General features: G+C 45.2%; 2 protein-coding genes and 1 long non-coding RNA gene across 3 annotated transcripts in view; 2 read left to right on the top strand and 1 right to left on the bottom strand.

The window, feature by feature from the left end:
- Nucleotides 1-6,347: 6,347 nt before the first annotated feature.
- Nucleotides 6,348-9,608, top strand: LOC124529391 (uncharacterized). The gene is made up of 2 exons (XR_006966324.1): nucleotides 6,348-7,771; nucleotides 8,814-9,608. It is a non-coding gene; the product is annotated as an uncharacterized LOC124529391 (long non-coding RNA).
- Nucleotides 9,609-16,354: 6,746 nt separating this feature from the next.
- On the top strand, nucleotides 16,355-24,074 carry DYNLT1 (dynein light chain Tctex-type 1). The gene is made up of 5 exons (XM_047103290.1): nucleotides 16,355-16,436; nucleotides 19,322-19,363; nucleotides 22,553-22,676; nucleotides 23,072-23,149; nucleotides 23,658-24,074. Exons 1-5 carry the CDS (start codon nucleotides 16,410-16,412, stop codon nucleotides 23,726-23,728), a joined length of 342 nt encoding a protein of 113 aa, XP_046959246.1. The 5' UTR covers nucleotides 16,355-16,409; the 3' UTR covers nucleotides 23,729-24,074.
- A 668-nt stretch (nucleotides 24,075-24,742) lies between these two features.
- TMEM181 (transmembrane protein 181) overlaps nucleotides 24,743-27,999 on the bottom strand; it is a 52,333-nt gene continuing 49,076 nt past the window's right edge. The window contains exon 17 of the mRNA XM_047103289.1: nucleotides 24,743-27,994. Within this exon, the coding sequence (XP_046959245.1) occupies nucleotides 27,916-27,994 (79 nt within the window). The 3' untranslated portion in view covers nucleotides 24,743-27,915. The remainder of the gene's footprint in view (nucleotides 27,995-27,999) is intronic.

Raw genomic sequence — 27,999 nt, forward strand, 5'->3', positions numbered from 1 at the left:
ATTCTTTTTTTCTTAATCTTTGGTAGTCTAGTGAAGCCTGTGTACTTAAATGCATAAAATAAAATACATTAATTTACAAAGGGAATCAATTATACTGAAATGTTTTAATATAGGAATATGTATGTTCATTGATGCATGAAGTCGTGAGTCTAACAACTACTATAATTTCAAAGTAGTGGTGATTATAAATCATATTTTGAGATATCTGTAACATGCCTTGTGGTATGAAAATATTTATGATTTCTAGTGGTGACAGTCAACAGGTCCTGCTAGTTCTTCTGTGGTTTGATGCCTATATTCACAATGGAAGGAAATGCTATATTGTAGTTAGAGGTAAATAAATAAAGGTGGAATCCCTTCCCCATCCAAGTTCATGGCCCTGTAGGCTAAGGACCCGTGGCTCAAGGGAGTCTAGATTTGTCATTTCCTCTGTCATGAGACAAAGTTAAAATACATCGCTCACCCAAATGCACTGGTTGCATGACAAATAGGGTGTCGCAGAGCTCTGCAAAGGTGCACGCTTGGCCTCTAGTCTTCAGTAAGGTTCTCGTCAGCGCCTGCTCTCAAAAGGCATCCGATCTAGATGGTGGGAAGATGACAAATCAACAAGGACTCTGGGCTCTGGCCCAGCCTGGCTGGTAATCGCTGCATGGCTGTGGCAAAGCCTCGATTCTCCTTGGTCCCCACTTTCCAGGTGAACGGATGGACCTTGTAGATCTTAGTTCCCCGGGGATCTGAATTTCTGGAAAAGAGGAAAGTACTGTGGAATAAAGTATCATCAAATGACAGGTGGTGAGGCGCAAATTGGCCCAATAAGTCACCAACCTTATGAGCCTATTTCTTCTCAACTTGCCCCTTGGTTCTTCTTTCTTTCATCTTATTTCTAATCATTAACCATACCATTGGACCGAGAACTATATCAGCGGTCTGATTCTCAAGTCTTTAAATTTTATTTATTTCTTTATTTTTTAAGTTTCTTTATTTATTTTGGTGGGGAAAGGGGCAGAGAGAGAGAGAGGGATAGAGAGAGAGAGAGAGAGAGAGAGAGAGAGAGAGAGAGAGAATCCCAAGCAGGCTCTGCACGGTCAATACAGAGCCCAACGTGAGGCTCGAACTCACCAACCACGAGAGCATGACCTGAGCCGAAATCAAGAGTCAGACGTTTAACCGACTGAGCCACCCAGACGCCCCTCAAGTCTTTCAAATGAAGAGGTTTGCACTTGGCTCAAAACACATGATTTGTGTGCACTGAGCTTTCTTTTCAGGTGGTTTTCGTACTCCACCCTCTAGCTCTACTCGCGCAGTGCTAGGCTAGAAATGACATGACCAATGAACTCACTGGGGGAATCCTGGAACGTGTAAATGTTCACTCGTTCAGATGGCAGGGTTTTACAGAAACACAGGATACAATTATCATTTAACAACACTCCTCATCTGCTATCCAATCTATGGCTGTGGGCCTCCAGTGGGAAGTGCCCTTTTCATGGATGAGAGGGAGCTAACCCTCCCCTCAGTGGCCATTCACTCCTGGCTACAGAAAAGCGAAATTCGGTTTGTTTCTAGGATCCATCCATCCATCCATCCATCCACCCAACCACCCATCCAGCAAATACTTACTGAGCACCTGCCAAGTGCCAACACTGCTCAAGTGCTTAGAGCACACGACTTGATTGGTGATTTACACCCTATCCCCTGTCTAACAAGAATATGATGCTACTTACAATAAAAGCACAGAGGACAATTAAGATAAAGTCAGAGACATATCAGCAGTCAGAGTGGCAAGAGGAGATCATTCTAGCAGGAACCTGCAGTGAAACAGTCATTGTACTTGAGCGTGGACGTATTTCTGACCTTCTTAGTAGCAAGACAAAACCAAATAAAGAAACAAAACAAAAGAAAAATCAAGGTGGTATAAGGGCGCCTGGCTGACTCAGTCGGTAGAGCATGTGACTCTTGATCTTGGGATTGCGAGTTCAAGGCCCCCATTGGGTGTAGAGATTACGTAAAATTCAAATCTTAAAAAAAAATCAAGGTGGAGTATATCATTCTGATAAACTGAAAGAACACAAGAAGGACATCCTTGAGGTATAAAGGGCATAGACTAAGAAAACAATCAATTATTTGAGCAGCGGTTTGGCAGAAAGTAGCAAAGTTGTGCTTGAGGTATCGTTACTATATCGGTTTTAAAGCTAAGAATATAGAACCAAATCACAATTCATGGAATGCATTTCAAATAGAGAGCCAAACGTGGTGGTTTCTGGTATTCCAAATTGATGCTGGCATAAGCTTAGAACACTAGAGGTGTAGGTGTTCTGTATCCATCCCACTGTGTTTTTTTATCCTTGACTTCCAGAAATTTGATTCCAACTTCTGTAAACCTTCAGTCACACAAGCACTTGGCTAATATTTATTAGGAGTAAAGCCTTATTGTTAGATGGAAATGTGCTTTTTTTCTTTGACCTGAAGGATCTGTCTCCAGAGCCTATCTAACCAAGGGGTGACTTTTGAAGTGATGCCCTCAGCACTGCAGAGAGCATCACTCCAGAGTCATAAATCGGTACTGTTCATAGGGCATCACCCCAGGATCAGTCACATCAAGATTTAACAGAAGTGGAGGAAGATGTTTTCTCTTTGGTCTCCAGTGTCCTCCTAGTGTCCTGCCTAGCCTGGTGGCTTGGACTTTCCATGTAACAGGTTTGAGCCATGGTTGCTTCATGGTTGTTTCCTAGGACTCATTCAGGATTTTCAATGGGGGCAGTAACACCCTTACATCTTTAGAAATTTGTGGGGTGCTTCTGGTTGGCAGAGTGACAAAGAACTGTCTCGCACTCCCATGCAAATGTTGACTATCTTACCAGACCATGTAATTGGGGAAAAATTACAATTATCTGATAAAATTTAACTCTTTTATAAACACAGAGTATACCTTCAAGGTTTTTAATATGTTCTGAATTTTCCAGATTGCGAATTACAATATATTTCATATAATGAGTAAGCATTGAATTTCATAGTTTTAAAAACCACTGAATTAGAAGATCCAACAATTTCTAAGGTCACTTACAAATTAAATTGTATAATTCTCTTGTTCATGTTGCAACACATTATTGGGTTTGTAGGAGAATGGGGTAAGGGAAATACAGAATTGGTTGGTGGTGGTGGTCTTTTGTGTTTTGATCTGGGGACTTTAGTTTGTGAATTTACACATGTAATTTCAGGTCTGATTTCCAGGTTATAATTGAGAGCTCAGAGTTCTTCTTTCAAGATGCAAATTATTTGAATTATTTCAGCTGCATTTTTTCCCCATCCTCTTGAAGAGAAGTTCTGGGGCTCTTCCTGCACTGGGATTTGAATTCTTAGTTTTGTATCAACTGCTAACTTGAAGATTCTACTCTGTGACCCATTTTGCAAATCACTCCACAATGATTCACTAAAACTGTTCTTAGCTCATGCTCTATTTCTGCAAGACAAAGCACCCCCAGAACCGTGGTAACAATTCATTTTTAATTTTTAAAGTTGCTTGTGGTTTTTAGCGAACTTCCCAGTCAGTAAGCAGCACAGGCCCATGGTAAACACCCAGAAAGCCAGAGAGAATCTCAACCACCTCCTGGCGTTAGCAGGGCGAGGTACACCTTTACAGATTCTAGTCCCCTGTAGTAGAAACCATGCTGGAATATGTTTCATAGTCTTTGAAACACGGATAAAACAAACCTACTTCTCTTGTGGATGTTTTGATTGATGCGATGTTTTGGAGTAGAACACAGAGGTAGTAAAAGAAGTACATGAAATCTATCAAAATCAGTTTGCATGCTCCTTGCACTGTGCTACGTGTTACTGTCTGGGATGACAGAGTAAGAGAGAAGAGTAACATCTGTAACCCTCACAAGGTGTCTTCGTGGCGAAGTAGAGACCCACCGAGCCTGGGGGATGAGGAGGAGCTGGTCTGAGGCATGGAGAGGGCATCTCTCAGGTGGGAACAGTGTATTTACCAACCCTGAGGCGGGAATGTGACATTCTTCCTCCAGCACGGGAGTCCAGCTTCTCCACAGCCTATAAACAAATTCCGAAGCACGAACATGGCCTTCCTGACATCCCCGGATCTGGGGTATTCCTACTTCTGCATCCTCACTCCCACTAAGTGCTCCATTGCTCCCATAGTGGACTCCTTCAAGACTATTCCCTCGAGCCCATCGGGCCCTTTTCCTTTTCTGTGCATTGATTGGCGCCTACTCTTCCCTCCGTCGACCAAAATCTAAATTACTCAGAGACAGTGAGGGAACAGTCAGGAAAGCAGGCTTGGAGCTGACTATGTGGGCGAGTAGCTCAGCTCTGCCTCTCACTAACTGCTGAGATGCTGGACAAGTTACATAAACCCACTGGGATTTAACTTCCTTGTCTATACAGAGAACGACCGTGCCTACTTCATAGAGTAGTTGTGAGGATTAACTGTGTTGCTACCTATCGAGCACTTAGATCACAGTGGCAAGCACATAATAAGCAGTTGATAAATGTTCGCTGTAATTACTAGCGGTAGTGACAGTATCACCATCATCATTTTTAATCTTTCAAGGTCCGGCTTAATTGCTACCCAATTTTCCTTATTTGCAATCGAAGGTAATCACTCCTTCTTCATTATAACACCTTTCCACTTCGTATATTTCTCTATTGGGACGCTGACTTCATGCTGGCTTGTAGTCAAGAATCCTTTCTAGTGGTGACATTGAGTTTTAGTGATCCCTCACCACCCAGCAAGTAGTATTTGGCATGTGTTGAGAAACCCAGTAAATATTGTGTCACGCGGGTTTGCTTGCAAAGCAGGAAGCACAAATTCAAGTCGAGTAGGAAGTAAGGAGAGTCAGGTGGGCAAGCACCCAATTCTGAAAGCTTCAGCCTTCAGAAATGTGAAAAGCACAGGAGAATCGGAGTCATTTCAGAATTTGAGAAGCATACTAACAAGCGTTTTAACGATCTCATGCAGAAATTCACAACCCCACAGCCGGAGAGATGAAATCTCCCAGATCCATTTTTCTGAGATGCTCCTTTTTCAATCACTCTCTCACCCACCTGACAGATTCTTAAATTGTATTTATTTTGTCCCAAGCAAAGAAGCCAGGCTCCGTTTTCATCCATGGGATGCCCCAACCTCCTTTCTCCACTGCACGTTTGTAATTTTGCAACCGTGACTGCCTTGGCTTTACAGCACTCCCCCACCTGTCTGTTTGTATGTAACAATTAAAACATAAAACCAACCAAACTGTACCATCTCCACATCAGTGGGGATACAGGGCGATCTGAGATCAAACCCAATTCCAGGGCATAGCCACGTGCTCTCGGGCCAGTTGTTCAATCTCTGCAACACACCCCTTCCTTCTCTGCCTCCTCTGTGACCTCCTCTGTGACCCTGCTCCACAGGGTGGATTTGGGGATGAAATAAATCACCCAGGTGGAGGCCTAGAGCAATGGCTGGAACGAAGCAAGCAACGCTCAAACATTCCTCCCTGCAATCCGTCCCCCACGTAGGAAGCCCCCAAAGTAGGAGAAGAAGCCGTTTCTCAGGGACTGATAGGGACAGAGGCAGCAGGGTCCCCTCCTAAACGCAGCATGGTACTTCAATCCGTGTATTTCCATTTTGTCTATACCAGTCAGGCTGCATCCTGGTGCAACTCTGGCCTCCAGACAAACACAGCTGGGTTATGGTGTTGGGGGGCATGGGTTCAACAACATGGATCTCCAGGCCTTCTGTGTGCCAAGCATATGCCAGGTATTAAGGATGTACAATAAGGAAGACCCAATTCCTGCATTCAAGAAGTTCACATTCCAGCCAGAAAATTTACTTGCAAGCAAATAAATTATAACACGGTGGGTTGAGTGTAAAGACGCCAGAATCTATCAACAGTAGCCAAGTTACGGAAAGAGTCCAAATGTCCATTGATGGATGAATGAATAAAGAAGATGTGGTGTATATTTACAATGGAATATTACTCGGCGATCAAAAAGGATGAAATCTTGCCATTTGCAACAACATGGATGGAACTAGCAGGTAAAATGCTAAGTGAAATAGTCAGAGAAAGAAATATCATACGATTCCACTCATATGTGCAATTTAAGAAACAAAACAGATGAACATAGGGGAAGGGAGGGAAAAATAAGATAAAAACAGGGAGGCAAACTATAAGAGACTCTTTTTTTTGAAAGAGAGAGAGAATGGGGAAGGGGCAGAGCGAGAAGGGGACAGAGGATCTGCAAATGGGCTCTGCGCTGACAGCAACTAGCCCAGTGCGGGGTTTGAACTCACAAACCATGAGATCATGGCCTGAGCTGCAGTCGGACGCTTAACTGACTGAGCCACCCAGGTGCCCCATGAGAGAGACTCTTAAATACAGGGAACAAACTGAGGGGTGCTGGAGGGGTGCTGGGTGGGGAGCACGGGCTAAATGGTGTTGAGCACTGGGCGCTGTGTATAAACGATGAATCACTAAATTCCACTCCTAAAGCCATTATTACCCTACATGTTAACTAACTTGGCTTTAAATAAAATTTTAAAAATCAAATTAAAGAATGGAATTCTGGAAACGGTCCTTGAGTTAAAAAATAATAGTAAAGTGCAAAAAGCTACAGAGCGGGAGAATGCTCGGAGGAAGGTGGGATTCTCCTTATGGAGGAAGCAGAGATGGCTGGGGGAGGGGGGACAACCCTGTGGGCCAAACATGTGGGGACAACCTTGCCGCGGGGACAAAACAGTCAATGGTGTGTTGAAATGCTGCCTGCTTTCCTTCCTCGGCCTCACAGCAAAGCTGGCCTGGCTTTTAGACCTGACAAGGGGGAGGCACGAGAATCACGGAACTGAGGCAAAAGAACGAGGAGGACAGGAAAGGAGACGTTCTTTGCTTGCCGGCGGGTGTCCCCGGGTCTTTCACCCGATCCCGTGTCATCTCTGAGCAGCTGGTCATCAGATGCTAGGCAGGAAAGCTCCCCCGCCCGACCGTGATGCAGGGGACGGGGACAGTGGAAATGCGGCAAACCGCAGGGGCGTGCGTGCGCGTGGCCGGACGGTCGGCGCTGCCGGGATGTTCGAGGGCAACTACAGAATGTTCTCAAAGCCCAAAAGCCACAGCCGCGCAACGGCGGGTCGTTTCGGGGGGCCTCAGCCTCCGCCGCTCTGCTGCTACCACAGCTGTTTCCTGGAAGGGCCGCAGTCTGAGAACACGGCCCCAGCACTCTGCCTGGTACGCGGGGGGGACTGAGCGTGGGGACGCTGACCCCCAAACTTCACCCGAAGCGCCGTCCCTTTTCGCTGGCGTATGGCACAGCCACAGAGGACACCCGTCCACGTAAGGCAGGAGGTGGGCGAATAACCGCTCTTGCCTCCGTGGTTCCGGCCCAAACGGGGCCGCTTCGTTTTTACAAAGGCCAGGTGACGCGCATGCGTGTCCACCAGAAAGCCCGACAGGGGAACGGAGGGGCGTGTCTACGGATCCTTCGCCTCCCCGGTCCCTTAACCAGACGTGCGTTTTCCGGGCAGCTGGTGAAGCTCACGCTTTGGCGTCCCTCGCGTGGCCCCGTCCGGGGCCCCGACCTCGTGTTGCATTCGTTCTCTTAAAAAAGTCTCCACAAGTTGTATGCGCTTCAAGTCCTTACGGTAGGAAGTTGCGCATACGTGGGCTTAACTCAAGAGGACGCAAAGCCCACCTGACATGGGAGAAAGGGAAATGAGCCTTTGTCCTGAAAGGTCGCTGCAGTTCACTGCTGATTCTACCGGTTCTTTCTCGTTCAGGTAGGTATCTTGCCACGAGAAAACCCCAAAAGTTGAGATCACGGTGCTAAGCGTAGAACACGCAGTTGATAAACGTTAGTTTTAGAATCAAAGTTAAACACTGAAATAGAAACCCACAACTTCCAAGGCTTACATTTGACCTCTTCTCAAGGAAGAGTAAAGAAATGAGAATTAAAATTATTACCTTGTCACAGACACTGCTCATAATTGTTGTTATACTTTTTGTTGGACCAAAAGCAACTGTTCATTTAGCACTTACTCGGGGCCAGTCTGACAAGGGCTCTGCATACATTACCTCTACCTTCATTACAACACTATGAAGTAAGTACACCCATTTCACAGATGAGGAGTGTGAGGCTGGGAGCGATTAAGTAATTTACCTAAAATCACACTCCAATTTGGGTCTGTTGAACTTCAAAGCCTTATGCTTTATTTAGGCAGAAAAGTTCAGAAGCTAGAGTCTCCCGTTCAGCTAAGTCTTCAGTCTTAGCCAAATAATCTTTTTCTTAACATCGATTCTAACTTCATAGTGGATCCTTAATACCTAACGCACATGTCTCCCTCATCATCTCTCCTCTTGCCAAGAAATGCATTTGGAGGTGAAGGCAGCTTACCCGAAAGAAGTTAAAATTAGACCCCAGCTAACTGACTTTTTTAATTTTAAAAGTATATTTATGTTCTATCCCCAAACTGGAGATTATGCATGATGGAAACAATCTGAATCTATGAATCCACAGCAAGGCAATAATAAACTGTATGTACACTAATTTACAAGCCACAGAAGAAGTCCAACATATGCAATAACCACAGTACGAAAACAATATAAATACAATCAAAACAAGCACCACCTTAAAAAAAAAATCACAACATATAACTTTTAGATAGAGTTGTTTGGTTTGGTGTGGTTTTCAACTAACTCTCAAGTATTTCCTCCATTCCATTTAAATCATTATTACCCTACCGTTTAAGTGTATGCTAGTCAATAAAATTAGAAGTCATCCTCTGGCTAATTTACCACTGTTTTTGTCTCCCACCTTCTCAGTCATTAATTTAGGAAAAGTTACAATCACCATACTCTCTACCCACCTCGCTCTCAGCACAACCTCCCCACATGGCTGGATGTGGATACTCACCTACCTTGGCATCTGCTTCAAGAGAGGAGACAGGGGGGCCTGTTCTGAAGAGAAGGAAGTCAACTTTTCTTCACTTTGGAACAACTGACGCATTTCTCTTTCCTTCCTGTCGGGCCAGTGCTGAAGCGGGGCAGCGTCTGCGCCCGCCCAGACAGCTTCTGTGGTTGCCCCCACATCGCCAAGGACCTCAGGAGCGAGGCCACCCAAAGCCACACCCAGGGGCTCTTGTAGGCCAACAGTCCACGGTCTTCAGCTGGAGGACAGACGAAGCTGACGTTCCTGAAACTTTCACCCCTACCAGGGAAACCCCAAGACAGACTAGAGGCTTCAAATATTCAAACGTTTTCACATTTGCGAGGGGTTTCACACTGACCTCAAGTGTAAATGACTGATCACATTGTGAAGAATGGTTACAAACGCAAGAATAACAAGACTGGCATAAGCTTTGGAGGGGGGAGGGTGCACCGCGGGGCGGGGGCAGGGGGTTTCACTGAGGTATCCCATACAAATAGAATACGATAAAATCACAAGCGGGGGGAACACACCCCTATCAAGAAACTACAACGGCACCCCGGAAGCCCCTTTGTCTGCCCTCCCAGTTACTACCTTCTCCCCCAAGATCACTATTTTCCTGATCTCTAACACCACTGAGTCGCTTTCCTGTTTTTGCACTTTGTGTCAATCGATGAACGTATATAATATGTTCTGCGTCTGGCTTCTTTTGTTCAGCATGCTTGAGGTTCAACCGTACTATTGCAGGTGTTGGAGAAAACAGACCTCCGTGCTTTGGAGACAAAACATAATGCCAAGACAGAGTTCGGGATGGAGAGGAACCACAGCTTTAGTGCTTTGTGGGCCCGGGAGGCTGCTGCAGGCTGAGGCTTTCAAGAGCCTGCAAGCCCGCCTGGAGGAGGAGTGGGGAGGGTGTAGGGAAATGCAGGATGGGGCCGGTTTCCACAGGAATAGGATACTTTCTGCCAGCCTCTTCAGTCGCGTTTTCAGGGTGGTGCCGGGTTCCTGAAACAAAAGGCTGACGAGGCAGGAGGTGAGGTTTTGCCAAAGAGAGGAAAAAGGCGACTTTAAAATCAAGCTTCTCTGAAGCATTAGTGCAGCCATTTTGATTTTTTGTTCAACTTTATGCTTTTAAGGGGTTTCACATGTGGTTATAGTTTACTCATTCTCGTTGTGGCATTATATCATATGAATACATAACAAGCTTATCTATAGCACTAGCGATGGCCATTTGTGCGACCCGTCGTTTGGGCTGGTCTGAACAGTGCTGTTACGAACATTCTGGTATAGTGTCTGGGCGAGTTCTTGTCCGTGTTTCTGTTGGCTATGTGCCCGGATATGGAACGTTCAACACTAGTAGCTGCTGCCAATCTTTCAAAGTGGTTATGCTAATTTGCACACCTATCAGAAACATGTTCCCCCAACACTTACTATTTGCCTTTCTTATTTTATCCATGCTGGTCAGTGTGTGTTGGAATCACATTCTGGTTTCAATTTTCATTCCCCTGATAGTTAAGGCAGCTGAGCAATTTGAACGTTATTTTATCGGTTTATTCATCATTTAGCTAGCTACTTTGATGCAGGGCCTGCTCAAGTCTTTTGCCTATTTTACGATTGGGTTATCTGTCTTTCTGTGATTGATTTATAGAAGTTCTTTATATATTCAGGATATGAGTCCTTTGTCAGGTATTTACATTACATATATCTTCTCCCACTCTGTGGACTTGTTTTTCCATTCCCTTAGTGGGTTCTTTTGAGGGTCTCAGACTCACCTTTGGGGGTGAAGTAGTGTGAACTCTAACTGAATGATCAGGCAAGTCAGATGACCCCTGAAAATAAGGTGCACTGTGTGGCCTTGGGAGTCACTGGATACCTCTGAACACTACTGGGCCTCAGTTTCCTCAACTGTAAATGAGGTTCACTTTGATCATCCCTCCGGCTCCTCAGTTCTGAAATCTCATTCTTCTGCGGCCTGAGGATGATGACCTGAGATGGTACATTCCATCAGGGGAGGAGCAGGGCTGGGAGGGTGGGTGGTAACGGGCTGTGAAGGGTGGTGGGCTGCGACAAGAGGCAAGAGTGAATTAAGAGGGCAAGCTCTGGGGTGAGACAGACAGATCAGAGTGACCTTGAGCAAACCATCTGGCCTTCCAGAGCCATTTCCTGGTGAAGGCCACAGGCTTCCCTCTTCGTTTTACAGTTCATTCTGTTCACTCACAGATATTTATTATGTATTTGTTATATCAGGCCCTGCCATAGTGACTGTGGTTGAGGACCCCTGGCCTAAGAAGATCTTTAGTAAATAATACCTGTTATCTGTTTAATAGTAATTTTACTATTTGTAGCATAAGACACTAAGTGAATCCATTTAGGAATATTTGGAAGAAAATGTTTTTGGAATGAGGGTACCCTATGATATTTATTTCCAAAGTAGGTGTGTTACTTAGCTAGGGGCTGCTGTAACAAATACTTGTGTGGCTTAAACAACAGAAATTCATCTTCGCATAATTCGGGAGTCTAGAAGTTCAAGATCAAGGTTTTGGTAGGATTGGTTTTTTTCTGGAAGCCTCTATCCTTGGCCTGTAGTTGGCCGTCTTGTCTTTGTGTCTTCACAAGAGCTCTCTGTGCCTGTCTGTGTCCTAATTTCTTCTTTTCTTTAATGTGTTTTATTTATTTTTGAGAGAGAGAGTGAGAGAGCAAGAAAGAATGCTCAAGTTGGGGAGGGGCACAGAGACAGAGGACAGAAGATCCACAGCAGGCTCTGCACTGACAGCAGGGATGGGACTCACAAACAGTGAGATCGTGACCTGAGCCAAAGTCAGACACTCAACCGACTGAGCCACCCAGGCACCCCTAATCTCTTCTTCTTAAAAGGACACAGTCATATTGGATTAAGGCCCACCCATATGACCTCATTTTAACTTGACTACTTATTTAAGGACCCCATCTCCAAATATACCTTATTTCCAAATACAGAATGTCACAGTCTGAGGTACTGGGGGATTAGGGCTTCAACATATGATTTTGAGGAAGGACACTTCAGACCATCACAGCAGGATATAGTAAGAAAATACTAGAACTTCTATTTATATTTAATTTTTAAAGCTAAAACTTAGACTTGATGGATGTTTAATGAATGGATTCACCATTGAATATATCACCATGGGAATAAACATAACTTTGAGATACAAGATCAAAAATTGTTCCTGCTAGGGGGGCAAAATTAAAGAAGTCTGGAGACCACTGGCCTAAGGCCTTGGGCTGCAGCGGACGGCAGGGAAGGGTGGAGACAGGTGGGTGTTGAGAGGCACCTGACTGGCTTGGTTGGTGGCGCATGCGACTCTTGATCTTGCAGTTGTAAGTTCGAGCCCCACCTCGGGTATAGAGATTACTTAAAAATAAAATCTTTTAAAAAACAAAAATATGGGTGTGGAAATTGAGCAGGTATTGATGAGATCACATCTAAAAAAAGAGCGAGGTGACACAGGGCTGGCCTGGGGCTTAGACCAGAGTAGCCCTGGAAGGGGAGAGTGCCAGGATTGGTGCATGGCCAGGAGTCAGGCAAAGAGAGTGAACATGATAAATCATCAAGACACAACTCCCGAAGGCTCCGTGTGGTGGGTTGTAGCCCTCTTCTTCCGTAAGTGTCCCTGCCTGTAAACTCAGGCTGGTCGAGAGACTTGCTCTGGATGATGAAACGTGTGCAAAGGTGACCCCTGCCTCCTATGAGCAGCACCGTCCTAGCCAGCACACGGGGCCACTGTTCCCTGTCCCTTCCCCTTCCCTCAATGATTCTGGCATCAGGCTGCTCCATCAGTCTGGTCCCAGTGTGGAGAAGACATAGGACAGAGCCGTAACAGACCCCTGATGGTCACATAGTGTGGGTGACAAACACATCTTTGTTGTTATCAACCACCAAGAGTCTGGGGTCATTTGTTTCTGCAGCTAACCTAGCCTGTGCTGATACGGTGTAATTTTTCATACGCACAGAACTGATCAAATATTTAAGAACTACTATAGCATAAAAATCAACCAGTCAGAGAAATGCCCGCTGGAGGCCCCTGCTGTGCCCCAAGTCATCCTTTAGTTGTTGGATCTTGGGTATGGGGTCTCAAGGATGGGGCGGAGGGAGCCAGGATCAGGGGGAAGAAGGAGCCAAGGGGCCCGGTGCAGCAGGCATTTCCAGGTACGGAGGAATTTCAGTCCCACTTGCCTGTGCTTCCCCGCAGGCAGCAGATCTGAGTATAGGCATCTCTTAAATAATCTTGTTACCACATAATTTCTCAGCACGGGACTCTCACTTCAGGTATGTGTCAGCCACAAGTTTCTTTTCTTCTCCATTACGGCATCAAATTCCTCAGGCCCGAGTGTTTTGGCATTATCAGCTTTGTCATCAAATGGGTATGATTCTCACTGGCCTGGCACGACTCCGTGGTCCATCTGAGTCACACACTCCTGGGCACAGAGAAAGGCAGGAAAACTCGAACATCCACAAGATTGGATGGTGAGGGGCTGCAGATCACACACAGCACCGTAAGACCCAACTGTGCCTGTTAATATTCTTTTTTTTCAGGTGACACGGCTAAGATTATGAGGTCAGCACTTGCTAAATAAAGGCACTGGCAAGGCCAATCCCTACTTTAAAGAGTTTGTGTTTAAGGGACTTGACTCAAGGGGCACCTGGATGGCTCAGTTGGTTAAGCATCGACTTCGGCTCAGGTCATGATCGCACTGTGGGTTTGTTTGAGCCCCGCATCGGGCTCTGTGCCGACAGCTCAGACTCTGGAGCCTGCTTCGGATTCTGTGTCTCCTTCTCTCTCTGCTCCTCCCCTGCTCGCGCTTTGTCTCTCTCCCTCTCTCAAAAAAATGAACGTTAAAAAAACATTTTTTAAAGGGCCTGGGTTCACAGGAAGAGAGCACGCAGCATCTGCAAGCCCACAGCTAATCCCCACACTGAGAAACAAACCAGAGATTCGTTCCACTGGCTTGCTGCACAGAAACTAAACATTCTAAACTACGGCTGAATACCAGAGATTAATGAGCAGCTATGAGCCGGTGTGCTTATACTTCAGTACTTATGATGGACACTCACTCTTGGCAGACTGAGGGTGCTGGACACGGCAGCTAGTGAACGGTCAATGCCGTAGTGATTTTATTCCTTGGCCCTACGGCCTGTCTGCCAATTGGGCGGCATATAATAGCATGGCACATAGCATTTTTCCAAGCACTGCAACACCACTGAGCATAGAGAATTCACGTCCTCCTGTTTACAGAAAATGTGTTCTTAACATTTTCCCAGAGATCATATCTTAGTAAACTCTGTAGCCTCGACTCCAGCTCAGAGGCTGACACAAAGTGAATGTTCAATGTAAGTGTGTTGAACAGGTGAACGAACTGCTCTAAAGAGAAACAGCCCAATTTATCCATTTCTGAGGCACAATGTGCATATGGCAAGATCGTTTAATGAATGTTCTTTGATAGTTAAAATTGGAGAGCAGTACCCAGTGCATATGAGATAAAGTCACGTAAAATTTTTTTAAATTCAGGGGCGCCTGGGTGGCTCAGTCGGTTAAGGGTCTGACTCTTCCGCTCAGGTCATGATCTCGTGGTTTGTGGGTTCGAGCCCTGCATGTCAGCACAGAGACTGCTTGGGATTCTGTCTCCCTCTCTCTCGGCACCTCCCCTGCTTGCTCTCTCTCTCTCTCTCAAAATAAATAAAAATAAAGTCAAAAAACTTTTTAAATTCGCCTGTACATGTTTTCTATGGATTTCTGCACCTGCTGAGCTTCAATTACACTGTAACTTAAAGTCTAGGCATTACTAATGCACCATCCCAGCAGCCATTTAGAACACTCCGTTGAATTAGGAAGTTCCTAAAAGGCTGTGGAGCAACCTCTAGAAGATGCCCCAAACCACACAGCACTCAAATACAGATGTCCACTCAGAACCTGTTCACTCTGCTTTGCACATGATTCTAAGACACTCACCTGATTTCAAGGACATAGCAAGACCAGAAAAAGACCTGGTCTCCAGGTCCACAGCAGAGTAGCGAGAACAAATTAGGAAACAGTGAAGAGACCCGTTTGGCTGAGGAGCGTGGCGGCGCTAAGGGCCCAGAACCCGGCAGGCAGAAGGACACCTAAAATGGATCTCAGGTGAAGCTGGGAATGCCGGGAAGCCAGATAAAGACATGTCAGAATTAGAACCACATGTGAGGCACAAAGGCTGAAACACTGGGACAGGTGACTCGAAGCCAGATAATAGGGAGGGAATGAATAGCAAAGGAAAATACAGTTAGCTGAGGTCAGGTGTCTAGGGCAGAGCAGCCTTGCGTGTCTCACCGCTGGGATCTCTGCTCACCAGCCCTCTGCCTCCCGCAAGGGAGCAGATAATTGCATCTTTTTTCACTCCGCAGCCCTCTGCAGTGGCCGTGAGGCAAAACGGATGACCCTGGGGAAATCATTCGTTCGTTCATTCATTCATTTATTCATTCAGTCAATTGTAATTATATACCTACTTGTGCCAGGCATAATGGAAGGGGTAGGGGATAGTGCATCAGTGAATAAAATGGCTTCTGCCTGCCTGGAACTTAGATTCATAGGGTAGAAACAAAGGTTTCTGAAGGATTGAAAGTGAGCTCTGTAGCTTAATTCTACTATATCTCAAGGGCTTGTGGTCAGTGCTTCCTGGGGGGATGGAAAGTGGGTTTCAGCAACTGCACTTTAGAGAGATAAGAAGTGACAGCCTGATTTCCAGGACATAGCAAGACCAGAAAAAACAGCCCCCCAAATCAAAGATCTTAGCCACAAAGTACATGCAAACAAGTGCCCAAACTCCAGTCCTTCTTGGAAAGTACTGTACAATTACTAATTTTCAGAAAGACCCCTGTATACAAGTGTCTATTTAGGTCAGTTTGGTTAAAGCAGCCAGGAAGTGTGCAGCATTTCACAAAATTTTCCACCCAGAATGGCTTTTTTTTTTTTTATTGGTACTTAAAAAAAAACAAGCTCATTTATATGGAAAATTTACCTCCCTAAAACAGGAGGGTTTCGTTCAGAGCTGAAGTTTCCTAATCCTGGATCTCCAGGAAGACTGTAACTAGTTTCTCAGCTGCTCATCATTCATATTCAGAAATCCCTTTGCAGTGTATTACAGGATGTCCGAATCCATTTGAACATTAAAACTAATCCATACAGCACAAGCTGGAGGGAAGGTCCGGACGACTCTTCCTCTCGGAATGGCTTTTGTACATTTGTTTTGTTGTAGTTGCTGCCAGGCTACCTCGCGGGTTCCCACGGAAACCACCCTGGGGAAGCCTGGAGGAGGGGCCGATCCCGAGTCCCCAGCCCAGCTAGCCGGGCGTGGGAGGAGCCCTGGAGCTGCGCCGGCCCGCAGGGAAGGCGGGGCGAGGCGCGAGCCTGAGGGGCGGAGCCTGAGGGCGCCTGCGCGGTGCGCACTACTCAGGGAGGCGGAGGCGACGTGCAGGAGGAAAGATGGAAGACTACCAGGCTGCCGAGGAGGTAACCGCCGGGTCAGCAACAGGAAGGGTGGAGGCCGAGAGCCCCGGGCGCGGGTGGGCGGCGGCAGCCAAGGGCGTGTGTGGGCACCCGGGCCGCGTCTGGACGTGGGCAGCGGCAGTCCGAGGTGCAGGCTGACGGCACCGGCCCCCTGCCGAGCGCTTCGCGGTGACCCCCGGCCCGGCCTGCTCTGGGCGTCGTCACCCTGCCCGGGGGGCGGGGCGCGGCAGGGGCTCCCCGCGCGGCGGCGTGAGCCCCGTCGTTCTTCCGGGAGGGGCCCCGCAGCCCTGGGACTTCTCCCTGCGGCCGGGAACACCCCGCCGCGCCTCTCCCGTCTCCGGGCGTCCCCGGGTGTGCCCGGGGCGCGTCCCACGCCCGCCCCACGTCCCGGGCCAGCCCGGTGCCCGCCGCGCCCCTGGCCCAGCCCCGCCCCGAACCTGGCCCCGCGCCGGCCCACCACGCCCCCGAACCGCTCCACGCCCGCGGCCCAGCCGCGCCCCCAGACCTTGCTCCACGCCGGCAGGGCCGCCGGGAGAGTGGTATCATTCGCTCCCTTTATTCCGTGGTGCAGACCCCCCACCCTAGATTAGGTGCTCCACGTCCACGGGTGGGGAAGGCTGAAGGCCGCGTGTGCGTCTGCTGATGTTTTAACGGAAGACTACAGAGTGACATATATGCGTGACACGCACGTCCAGTCACATCTTCTAAGTCCCTTCAGTAATGGATTTGATGCACCTGCAAAATGCGGAAGCGCACAGGAGGAGAGCCTGCCTTTGTCTTCCGTTCCGCACCTTGTTCTTCAGTGTGGTGCTTACATCCACCGTGGCCACCATCCCTTAGGTTTCATTTTGAGTTTGAGATGTCAGTATGAGAACTCCTACTTGGGAAAAATAATCTCTTCTTGCCTCAATGAAGAAGCAGCAGGGTAAAGCACGCAATTATTTGCCAAGCAGAAGACATTCTAACAGCGGGCTGGTAACATGGCTTTCCTTCAGTTCAACATGCATTCAGGGACTATAGCTGATGGATGCTACTATTATAGAAAAATATTTGCCCATTTTCTTCCTGCTAAGTAATAATTCTTGCTGCCCATTTTCTCCTTGCTAAGTAGTAATTTTTGTTGAAATAGAGTCCTACAGATTATGCAGCCTGTCAAAAATAAAAACGATAGACGAATTTGGTAAGGTTTGCTATTTTACCATTTTTGAAACTTAGTTTAAGCAGGGATGTGTAGAGGGGGAAAAATTCTAATGCTTGTACCATGCGAATTGGCAGCACAATCATGTGTTTCAGTGCTGGTAAAAAACCAAGTGGATCCATGGTGCGTAAGCAGCCAGCAAAGGAAAAGCTTTTCCCTGTAAACTAATGTAGGAAAATGGCTCATATTATAGGAATGTCTATAAAACTTTAAAAACGGAAATGACCCTGTAAGAGAAATCTCTTAATACTGGCATTTCAATTCTGGCTCTCCCACCAATGAGGTGGCTAAGTGACTTCATTATTCCAGATCTCACTTACAGATCTGAGGATTGAAGGGGCTGAACAGAGCATGTGTTTTACAGGAGATAAAGCCCTAGGCCCTTGCATGATAAGAGGGCAACTTCTTCCTAGTAGGCGTGCCTTAGGTATTTACTAATGGATGCCAGTCCTAACAGCTTCTGAACTAAGCCTTTTCTGCATATCCTCTAACTTCATATAAATATCTGGACCTTTGTAAGACTATTCTCAACTCCTTGTTCCTATTTCTTGTAGAAGTTGAAATTGCCCAGTGGATTCTGTACAACTGCTCTACTTTTCCACTAAATCTCCACTGAAATGCCCCTCAACCTTTTCCATATTTTAGCAATGTGGATAGTCACACAGGGGTTTTCCTGTATGATTTAGGATCACTGAAGTCCCCTGGAAGGATCCTTTAAATCTCAAGAAGTCATTTAACCTGTAAGATAGTGCAAATTTTCATCATTTGGTGAGTTGGCTTTGTCTCCCAAGTATGCCTTCTGAGCAGAGCAAGTGAGAGGGCTTCAAGGCAGTCTGCTCGTGATCCTCCTGGAAAGAAAGGGGCATTGCTCAGACGGGGCCACAGTGGACGGTGTCCCAGCTGGGAGGGAAACTCACTGCCAAAAGCAGGGTGCTCTGACTTTATTCCACCAGGATTCACAATGACTAAGGGCCTCGGGCTGCCCTCTAGAAGGAATGTCCAGAGCTAAGTATTGTTCCCAGGATTCAGACAGAACCTTGTACCCATTCACATGTACAATATGTGTAAAGAAAACCCATTTGTAAACTCTGCCTCTAGATTACTGCAGCAGCCCAGCTCATCGTGACACACCTGTGGAGAACAGCTGTGCTAACAGCTGGTTTTGTAGTCTTGAGGTAGGACAGCATTGAGAAGAAAACATAATTATCAGAAATAGTTTAATCATTGTACTTTATCACTAATGGTGGTTAAAAACAGAAACAGAAATGTCTTAAGTGTCAAACCTCCTAATGAGTTTGATCAGAGTGTTCACTAATGTAAACAAAAATCAAGTCAGTCAGTAAACTTTTGTATTTGTTAATGATCCCAGCAACCAGTTGAAATGGCTAGAGAGATTGAATCTAAAGCGGAGTCAGTCTTTTGGACCATGGCATGATTAAAACAAAGCAAAAACCTTTAAATTATATACGTTGTCTAGACTCCTGACTGTACCAGCTCTGCGATTCTCTAAGAGCCACTTGGTGTTTCTGAGCCTCATTGTAGTGTTTTCCTTGGTAAAATGAACAATCTAGTTCAGTTATTTCTAAGTCTTCATTTCTAAATTATGTTCATTACCTAAATTTGCATTAATCAGTGCAGTGGAAACAGATCTTTTAAAGCCACGAAACTTAACTAATTTTCTTCCTTACAGACTGCTTTTGTTGTTGATGAAGTGAGCAACATTGTAAAAGAGGTAAGAGGAAAGATGCTTATTTTTTAAATGTTGATTAACGGCTTTATGAGTAAAATAACGTGTTTTAAATACTGCCTTGGAATTGTTTCAGCTGAGCCTGTGTGTTTTGGCATTTAAAATAACAGTTTTTACGTCAGTGAATATGTAGATAAGAATTACTCCCATATTATGTAAATTATATATTTTAAACCAGACAGGAAACTGTATGTACTGACATTATTATTGAATGTTACTAAGGTTTGATTCTATAACCTTTTAGCATAAAAGACTCCTGTCATGGTATACAAATAAATGTTTCTGGTGTTGAATAAAGAGTATGTAAAAAAAATGAGTAACTTCCAGTCACTTAAGACCTGGTGATCCATTGGGGCTTACCTGCTTATTTTTCGTATATTCCTAAACTACCTATTTTATCATTATTGACCATGCCCCAGTGGATGCATGGAAGACAGTGGATGACAGTGGGAGACAAAATAGCATATTTGTTCTTCATTCATTTAAAAAGTACATTGCAAGGGGGCATTAGGGACCGACCTTCAAGGACTTTACAGTATGGGGCAGGGGAAGGCAGGCACCTGTCAATGACACTGGGAATTGTAAACTTGCATTCCCTGTGTGGTAACTGCTATAGGAAGTGGTGCTATGAAGGATTTGACCTATCTGGTGAGTTCGGAGCTAGAATCTGGAGAATGAGTAGGAGTGGTGTTAACTCTGCAAGAAGAGGGGGTAGACGTTCCAGGCATTACACGTGTTCAAAGGCCCTGTGGTGGGACTGTGCTTGATATGTTTGAGGGACTGAAGTGAGGCTGATGGGGCTGTAGTGCAGAGAACTGGGGAGCCTGGGGCAGGAATGAGGCCAGAAAGCTATTCCTAGTCTCCTTCCCTTCCTGTGTAAATTGAGACCAGACTGAAGCCATTGGCCAGGAGAAAGCCATTAGATGATTGAAGTTTAACAGTCTCAGTTGAGGGGCGCCTGCCTGTGTGGCTCAGTTGGTTGGGTGGCCAACTTCGGCCCAGGTCATGGTCGCGCTTTGTGGGTTCGAGCCCTGCATCGGGCTCTGTGCTGACAGCTCAGAGCCTGGAGCCTGCTTCAGATTCTGTGTCTCTCTCTTTCTCTGCCCTCCCCCCAATACTCTGTCTCTTTCTTTCAAAAGTAAATATTAAAAAAAAAAAATTTAAAAATAGTACCAGTTGAGATATGTGTAATGGGGAATTGACTCTAATGCAGATTACTAACGAACGCCAGAATAATGAAGAATCACAACCTGTTTTCGTGACCCAACACCAAAAAGCAGAATGTCGTTGTCCTACCATGTACATTATTCACCGTCCCACGTGATCTCCTGGTGGTCGTGCAGGATCTGTAGTGGTGTGCTTTTCACGGTTTTCCTACACATGATGTTTCTTACGGAACACGGGTGGGGGGAGCCACACCAGACCTGTGACACGTGGGGCTGGCTTGTTGTGAAGTCCCCTTTGCTCTCGCTGGTTTTCGGCCTCCTCTTAGACTCTACTGCCTGCAGCAGGTATGGTTGAAAGTAGACCTTCCCAGGCCCCGTGGAGGCCTGAAGTAATACCCTGTAGTACCTTCATGTGGTCACCGGCCTCAACAGCTTTTTCACCCCTGGCAGTAGGTTAATTCTTCACTTGAGCTATTTTAAGGATTGGGTAGTAATAAATTTGGGTGCGTCCAAAAGTGGAGTTTTCCTCCTCCCTGAAAAACACTGAATTCCAAAGGGTATGTGGACAGTTGCCAGAGTTGAGCTTGAGTGGTGCCTCCCCCTTTCTTTGACCAATGTCCAGATCTTCTAACAACCAGGTCCCCTTAAACCAGGAGTGCCTGTCTCCCAGTCCCAGAGCTGGGGAGGGGGGCAGAACATGTCAGGATGAGAAGGAGCTAGGACAATGGTGGGGGCAAGAGGTAGAGGAAGGCCAGGTGCTACATGTGGTGTGTTTCATGTCACCACTCAGAGTCCCGGGACAGACAGGTAGAAACCAGGGTGGGACTTAGGTAGCTCTTTGTTCCTCAAAAGCAAGATCACTGAGCTTATGTTCCAGACAACAGACCCTAATCCGTCTCCAATGTGCACAGCTCTGAGCCCAGGACTGTTTTTTTCTGCTTCTCTGAGGACAGAACTGGGCCCTCACCAAATGTTTACATTCTATCTAGGTCACAACTGTCATCAGAACTCAGGTTTCTGGTTTCCAGCACAGCAAGTTAGAAAAGGGGTAGAGAAGGAAGTGGCTTAGAGGCAGGCACACTGGCAACCAACGTAAAAGGCCCAGAAAATCTTCAGATGGTAATAGCCTGACTACAGACTTGCAGCCTCACTACACAGCAAGAGTAGGGGCAAGTGGCCATATGTATTCCTGAATACATACATACGTACATAACATGAGCCCGCACTGGGACGCAACACAGAAAAAGACCAGGAATTTCAGATAGAGAAATTCATCATAAACTTAAAATAATTTTTATAATATATAGGGGTCTTTCTTTTGTAATCTGAAAAGTGTACTTCTGTGTTAACATAGTTCCAGAAGATGCTGGATAAAGGAAGTATTTTTGAATACATGATTATTTGGATAGGTTTGTGCATTGTCAGTTGTGCAGACAACCCATATAAAGTCTTATATCTACTATATTTTTAAGAAAGGAACAGGCAAGGGCCCCTGGGTGGCTCAGTTGGTTGAGCATCCGACTCTTTGATTTTGGCTCAGGTCATGATCCCAGGGTTGTGGGATCGAGCCCCGCTTCAGGCTCTGTGCTGAGTGTGGAGCCTGATTTTCTCTCACTCTGCCCCTCTCCCCCGTTTGCATGCTCGCTCACTCTCTCTCTCTCAAAAAAAAAAAAAAAAGGACAAAGGGAAATATTTTCTAGCCTCAGTAGGAAAAGTATTGATTATCTCCAAGTACCAACTGCAACAGTAAACATTAAGTTCAGTCAAAATGTGTTTAAAATTTGACAGACTCTACATAAGTGTGGATTTTTAAAAATGAATATAAACCTTAATGAAATAGAACACTGATAAGCAAAGGATGTATTTGCACAAGAGTCCTCATGGTGATAAATAAGCTTACGTTTCAGGTAGATTGTATTTTAGCAGTTCTTAGGGTGATGAACTCAGTACTACCTGGAAGGTGTTGGCTGTGTTCTGCCAGCAGTGACCTCTGTCCTTTGTGTTCTAGGCTATAGAAAGTGCAATCGGTGGCAACGCCTATCAGCACAGCAAAGTGAACCAGTGGACCACAAACGTAGTCGAACAGACTTTAAGCCAACTCACCAAGCTGGGCAAGCCATTTAAATACATCGGTAATGCATTTTTGCTTCTCATATATACTGTCGGTGGTTCTTCTCATATATACTCATCATATATACTGATGAGAGGCACGTGTAGCAGTGTGGTGTCTGACCTCAAAGTTCCCAGTAGCAGTTGGTCGCGGTGTCGTGTGCATTACCACCCGCCTGGCTGGAACAGTTGCAGGGCGCATGGCACAGGATTTCCCAGCATTGCAGATCAGCTGCTTTAGAACAGGCATGTGGTGAAGGAATGGGAACGGTGTGATGTGTCACTGTCATAGGACCAATCTACCCTGATAATATTTATCGTGCACATCAACCACGTGATCTGCATGTATATGCCCAGAGTAGGCTAAAGTAGGGTTGCCAAGTGTATCTCTCTAATAAAAAGTTTGTTTTAATTGAAGTGACCTGTGTAATTATGCAGAAGAACGGAGCAGGGTTACACACGGCAAGTTCCTGCTTCTGGGACAGCTCTACGGACGGTATGGTTTTCCCTGTGTTTTGTGAAGGCTTGTCATGGGCTTTTCTTTTCCTTGAAGGCCTTGAGGCGCCTCCTTGATCCTGTTGAGATCTAGATCATTCAGCGCAGTATTTTGTGAAGTGTGTGCTTGGACATTTCCCGTGTTTGAATGCATGCTTATTAGTGGCGCCCGGGTGACTCAGTTAAGCATCTGACGTCGGCTCAGGTCATGATCTCGTGGCTCATGAATTTGAGCCCCACGTTGGGCTCTGTGCTGACAGCTCAGAGCCTGGAGCCTGTTTCCGATTCTGTGTCTCCCTCTCTCTCTGCCCCTCCCCTGCTTGCGTTCTCTCTCTCTCTCTCAAAACAAATTTTTTGAATGCATGCTTATTATTAGACTCACCTTTAACACATTTCCTAGAAGAGACTTACTGGCTTTCTTTCTTTGTGTGCCGTGAAGAAAGGTGACAAGTCAGACTAGCGAGCCCCGTCTTCCCGAGTTGAGTGACGCTGTGCCTTCTTCCCCACAGGCAGCTGCACTGTGCGGTGGGAGAACAAGACCATGTACTGCATCGTTAGCGCCTTCGGGCTGTCCATCTGAGCCGCGGCCGACCCTCCGCTCCGCTCCCGGTCCTCCGGGAGGCCGGTGAACGCCTCCTTCAGCGTTCTTAGCTGAACCACTCCTTAGCGTGGTTCTCGGGGCGCTCTCCAGATGGAGAGAAAAGCCGAAGGCTGGCCCTGTTCTGCGAACAGCACCCCCAGGTCCGAGGACTTGCCATCCCAGGCAGTCAGGCCTCTGCTGCCACTCGTCTTAACTATTTCTTTTCAAAGGTGCTAAAAACTGAAATCTGCTAGTTTGAAACTTTCTCTACTCTCTGAATGATTCAGATACACTAATTTTCCACACTTTGTACTTTGGTTAGAGTAATAAATTATTCCAATTTAAAGTTTGTGTTTTTCTTCATAGTCTAAATAACACCACAAATGAATTCTTTCAATGTCATTAGTGACTTCAGAATCTAAAACTGCAAAAACAAAAAAGGAAAAGTTACAATTTGGCTTTGGTCTTCTCAGTACAATGATTTGATGCTTTTACCCGCAGGACCAGGATTCCACTGGCTTCTGGGAGTGGGTGAGCTGGTTCCTACTCCAGCCAGAGAGCTCTGGTCCCCACATGCTGCCCAGTCTCCATTTTTCAGTAGCAATCAATCACCAAAAACATGTTTTAGTACATCCGGGCTTCCAAGATGCTTTCATAACATTCACTTTGTGTCCACAATTAGACCATTATTTATAAGTCAGTAAACATGTTTGGAGGTTATCTGATTTAAAATCTTCTCCAAGTAAGGGGAGGGGTGGGCCCCAAGCCTCAGTCTGTGACCTCCTCTCCGTGCTCATCCACAGGCACATTCACACTGTAATAAAGACAGGCTTCTATATCCACTTGCTGAAATGAAAAAAGCTCTCCTTTTGTCCCTGAAGCACTCATGTCTGAATGGCCAAATTAACTCCACACACAAGAGCAAATACATCACATATAAATAAGGACCGAATGTTTCAAATTTATTAACATTTACCAGAAAGGCAGTCTCAGAATGAAGCCATTTCCAAAGTGTAAGTTTGCCATAAACAAACATTTATTCACTTTTGATTGATTACAATGATCATTCTGTGATCAGGTGTTACTGTGCTCACTGACACAGTTCCAAGACCTAATACATAGTTCGTTCTTCTGAGCTTAAAGTTGTTTTTATTTTACAAATATTTACAGGCTTTTTGTAAAAAGGCAGTTTTCAGTAGCAGAAAATTCTGTGTTTTATTGTGTGGTATTATAGTTACCAGTATATCTAAAACCTGTCAGGTCAACATGAACAGGAGAACAAGATGTCACAGACGAAAGCGACTTCCCTTTGGCCTGGGGAAAAGATTAACATCTTTTTTTTCCAAAAGTCTAACCTCTAAGGCAACTGGTTTCTAAAATCCTCAAAATACATAAATATTCTTTAGTGACTTAAGTATGTACTAGCTAGCTATCTCTTGTCATCCTGTCTATGAGCTCCCGTGGTTTACCCTGTGAGAAGGATTCCAGGAAACAAGTCACTGACCACACGGTAACCCATTTAACAACTGTACCTTCAGTAAATAGTTCAGGAAATACTTGAGGCTGGTGACATTTGTCTTGTGACCTGCCCATTTAGTGGGCTGGGTTTACATAGTGTATCTTAACTTTTATTGCAATCTGTAATTATGTACAGGAACAATCTTACAAACCTTGAATATATTTTATATATCCCCTTCTCTAGCCTTTCAAATGGGGCTTAAGAGAGAGAAAACTGCATCACTTCACTGCTGTAATGATTTAATAATAAATCAAGCAGACCTATTACCCACATGGATAATGATGCTCTCCCTAGGGAAACTGAAATACCGACAGGCACCTTCCAGATTCCCCTAGACTGGACCAGTATAAAAAATTATCCCAAAGGTGATGTTATACAAGCCATTACCATGCAAGAACTGAAGTCAGCCCTCTGAATTTATAATTTAAGTTTGCAAAACTTTGATACTCTCCAAAGAAAAAAAAGTTTTCTTCTTGCTACTGCCGAAAGTTTCCGGCAGACTTTAGTGTTTGAACCTAATATCTACGGCATATATAATACATGCTAAATGCTATATACTTTAAGCAAATTTTTACATGGAGTGTGTAATTTGTTGATACATGTGATGCACCAGAGATCCAAAATGCACGATTTAACAAAGAACCATTTTCCCTTTAAGTACTTACTTTTATACCTTTTTTGTCTCCAACTTAGTTATAAAAAGTAAATAAATACTCCCAAATTTTCATTTCATTGACTTGATACCATGAAGACTCAAGTATGAAGATATCAGTCATCAGTTTATAATTATACTACAGGACAAAGACAAGGTTTAAAAAGTTCTAACGTGTATGGCTAAATGCCTCAAGTAGTTTACTGATAAATAACAGCATTCCAAATTATGGACAGTTATTTTATAATGATTAAAACCTGTAAACTATATCACATACTAGAATACATTAATCAGTCCAAGTAAGTTTTCATCAATTTACATAAAATTATTTATAGTTAGTAGAAGAAAAATTTGGTAACAGAAAAGTTTTTCCAATACCACTGAATACAATAAAAAAAAAAAATCACACCATTGGAAATGTAAAAACCATGTAAACTCGAATTACCCTTGCAATAATACAGTTGTTTTAATTCAAACTTTCATATTTACAGGGTTTTAAAAACAAATTTAAGTGGAATCCATATTAAAGGTACGTTATCACTAAAGTTTAAATTAAACACAAAGAGGTAAAGTCATAACGAATAGTCTCTCATGAACCTCTAAAAGGTTCCAGCATTGTCTAAAGTGAAATCCAATTTTTAGCTTGGTAATCTAAGAGTTAATGCATAGATGAAGAAAATGTAGGTACTGTTTGCAGAGCCGAACAATCCTATCCTGTGCCATGCCATCAATCAGGATGTTAGCAATGATCGTATGTCAACAGTTCAAGACAGACATTATTGTGCGTGTCAAAGGAAAAGCAAAGGAGGTATCTATACCAGACTTCTACACTTAGTCTCTGACAAAAAGGAACTGGCAACTCTCCAGGGCCTTCTGTGATGCCACAGATTCAGACAACTTTTCTTTTCCAGAGCAAGCCATCATCTTCCCAGGCCACTGTATGAGGCCGAGAGGGTGGGGCATGATTCCCATCAAGTGACCTTCCACCCAAAGATGTGCTTCCTTCCACAAGTCATCAAAAATGTTTTACTTTCTTTCATTTAGCTTCTAAATGAGGAACTGAAAAACCTTTTTTCAGTAAAGAAACTATAATATTTTATCGATCCTTTGTTTAGCTTTTATGAAAAAAATAAAGTTCCACAGGGTGTCATCTTTAATGGAGTTGTAGAAACTACAGCTCATGGGAACTGTAATGGATACCCTCTTCCCCACCCCAATCACAGCAACATCCATTCATATTCATACATGTAACCCTCACATGCACAGACGTGTGTACACAGGCTCTTGGAAAACTGTATGGTAGCAAGACCTCTCCCAACAAGAGCTGGCACTTGTCAATTTTCTTACCCTTTCCTTATGAAGCTCACCCAGTCCTCCTCAGAAGCCCACAATGCCAGTTCCGCCCCCGGGGGCAGGGTGGGGGGTGGGCAGTGAAGGGCTAGAACCGGCTCGCCCACCATTTCTCTAGTGAGACATGACACAAATTTCACACAACAGACAAGTTACGAGTCACTGAACATGCGTGGTTATCCAGAGCGCTGGCCACTCAGGCTGCCCTCATGAGACAGGCACAAAAATAGGCTTCCCTTAGAGTTTAAAGGGTCGAAACTGGTACAGGGCAGAGAAAAAAGGAAGAGAGAGAGAACGTCACCATGCTGACAACTTCATTCATAAGGGCTTTCCGTGGACTTGGAGTTAGCAAATTATTTAAAAAAAAAAACCTACTAAAAACAGGAGTAATTTCCTCCTCACCACTAAAAACAAATCCTTTCTCATCTGAAACCCTTGAAAAAGGATTTGCCTGTTTACATTTTTCATCAGCACCTCTCTTCCCAAACAAATGTAGCCACTCTAACAATAAATTTGACCCAATGTTTAAATTTATCCTTGGTTTTGGTTTTCCTTTCAAAAATACGTAAACCAGTAAGGACCGGGAAATCTCTGTTCACGACACAAGCCTGAACACCAGCAGGAGCACGGAGGGCCAGGAAGCGGTGCTGCAGGACAGCCCGAGGCTCAGTCACTCTCAGACCCCTCCTTGTACTGCGCCCGGATGGCCTGGCCGTTCTGCAGAGGCATCTCTTCATAGTCACTCCTGTC

The sequence above is a fragment of the Lynx rufus genome, unplaced genomic scaffold (genome assembly GCF_022079265.1).
Source record: "Lynx rufus isolate CCGP_SWC_20201006 ecotype Redwood Valley unplaced genomic scaffold, mLynRuf1.p SCAF_6, whole genome shotgun sequence".
In the NCBI taxonomy this organism is placed as follows: Eukaryota; Metazoa; Chordata; class Mammalia; order Carnivora; family Felidae; genus Lynx; species Lynx rufus.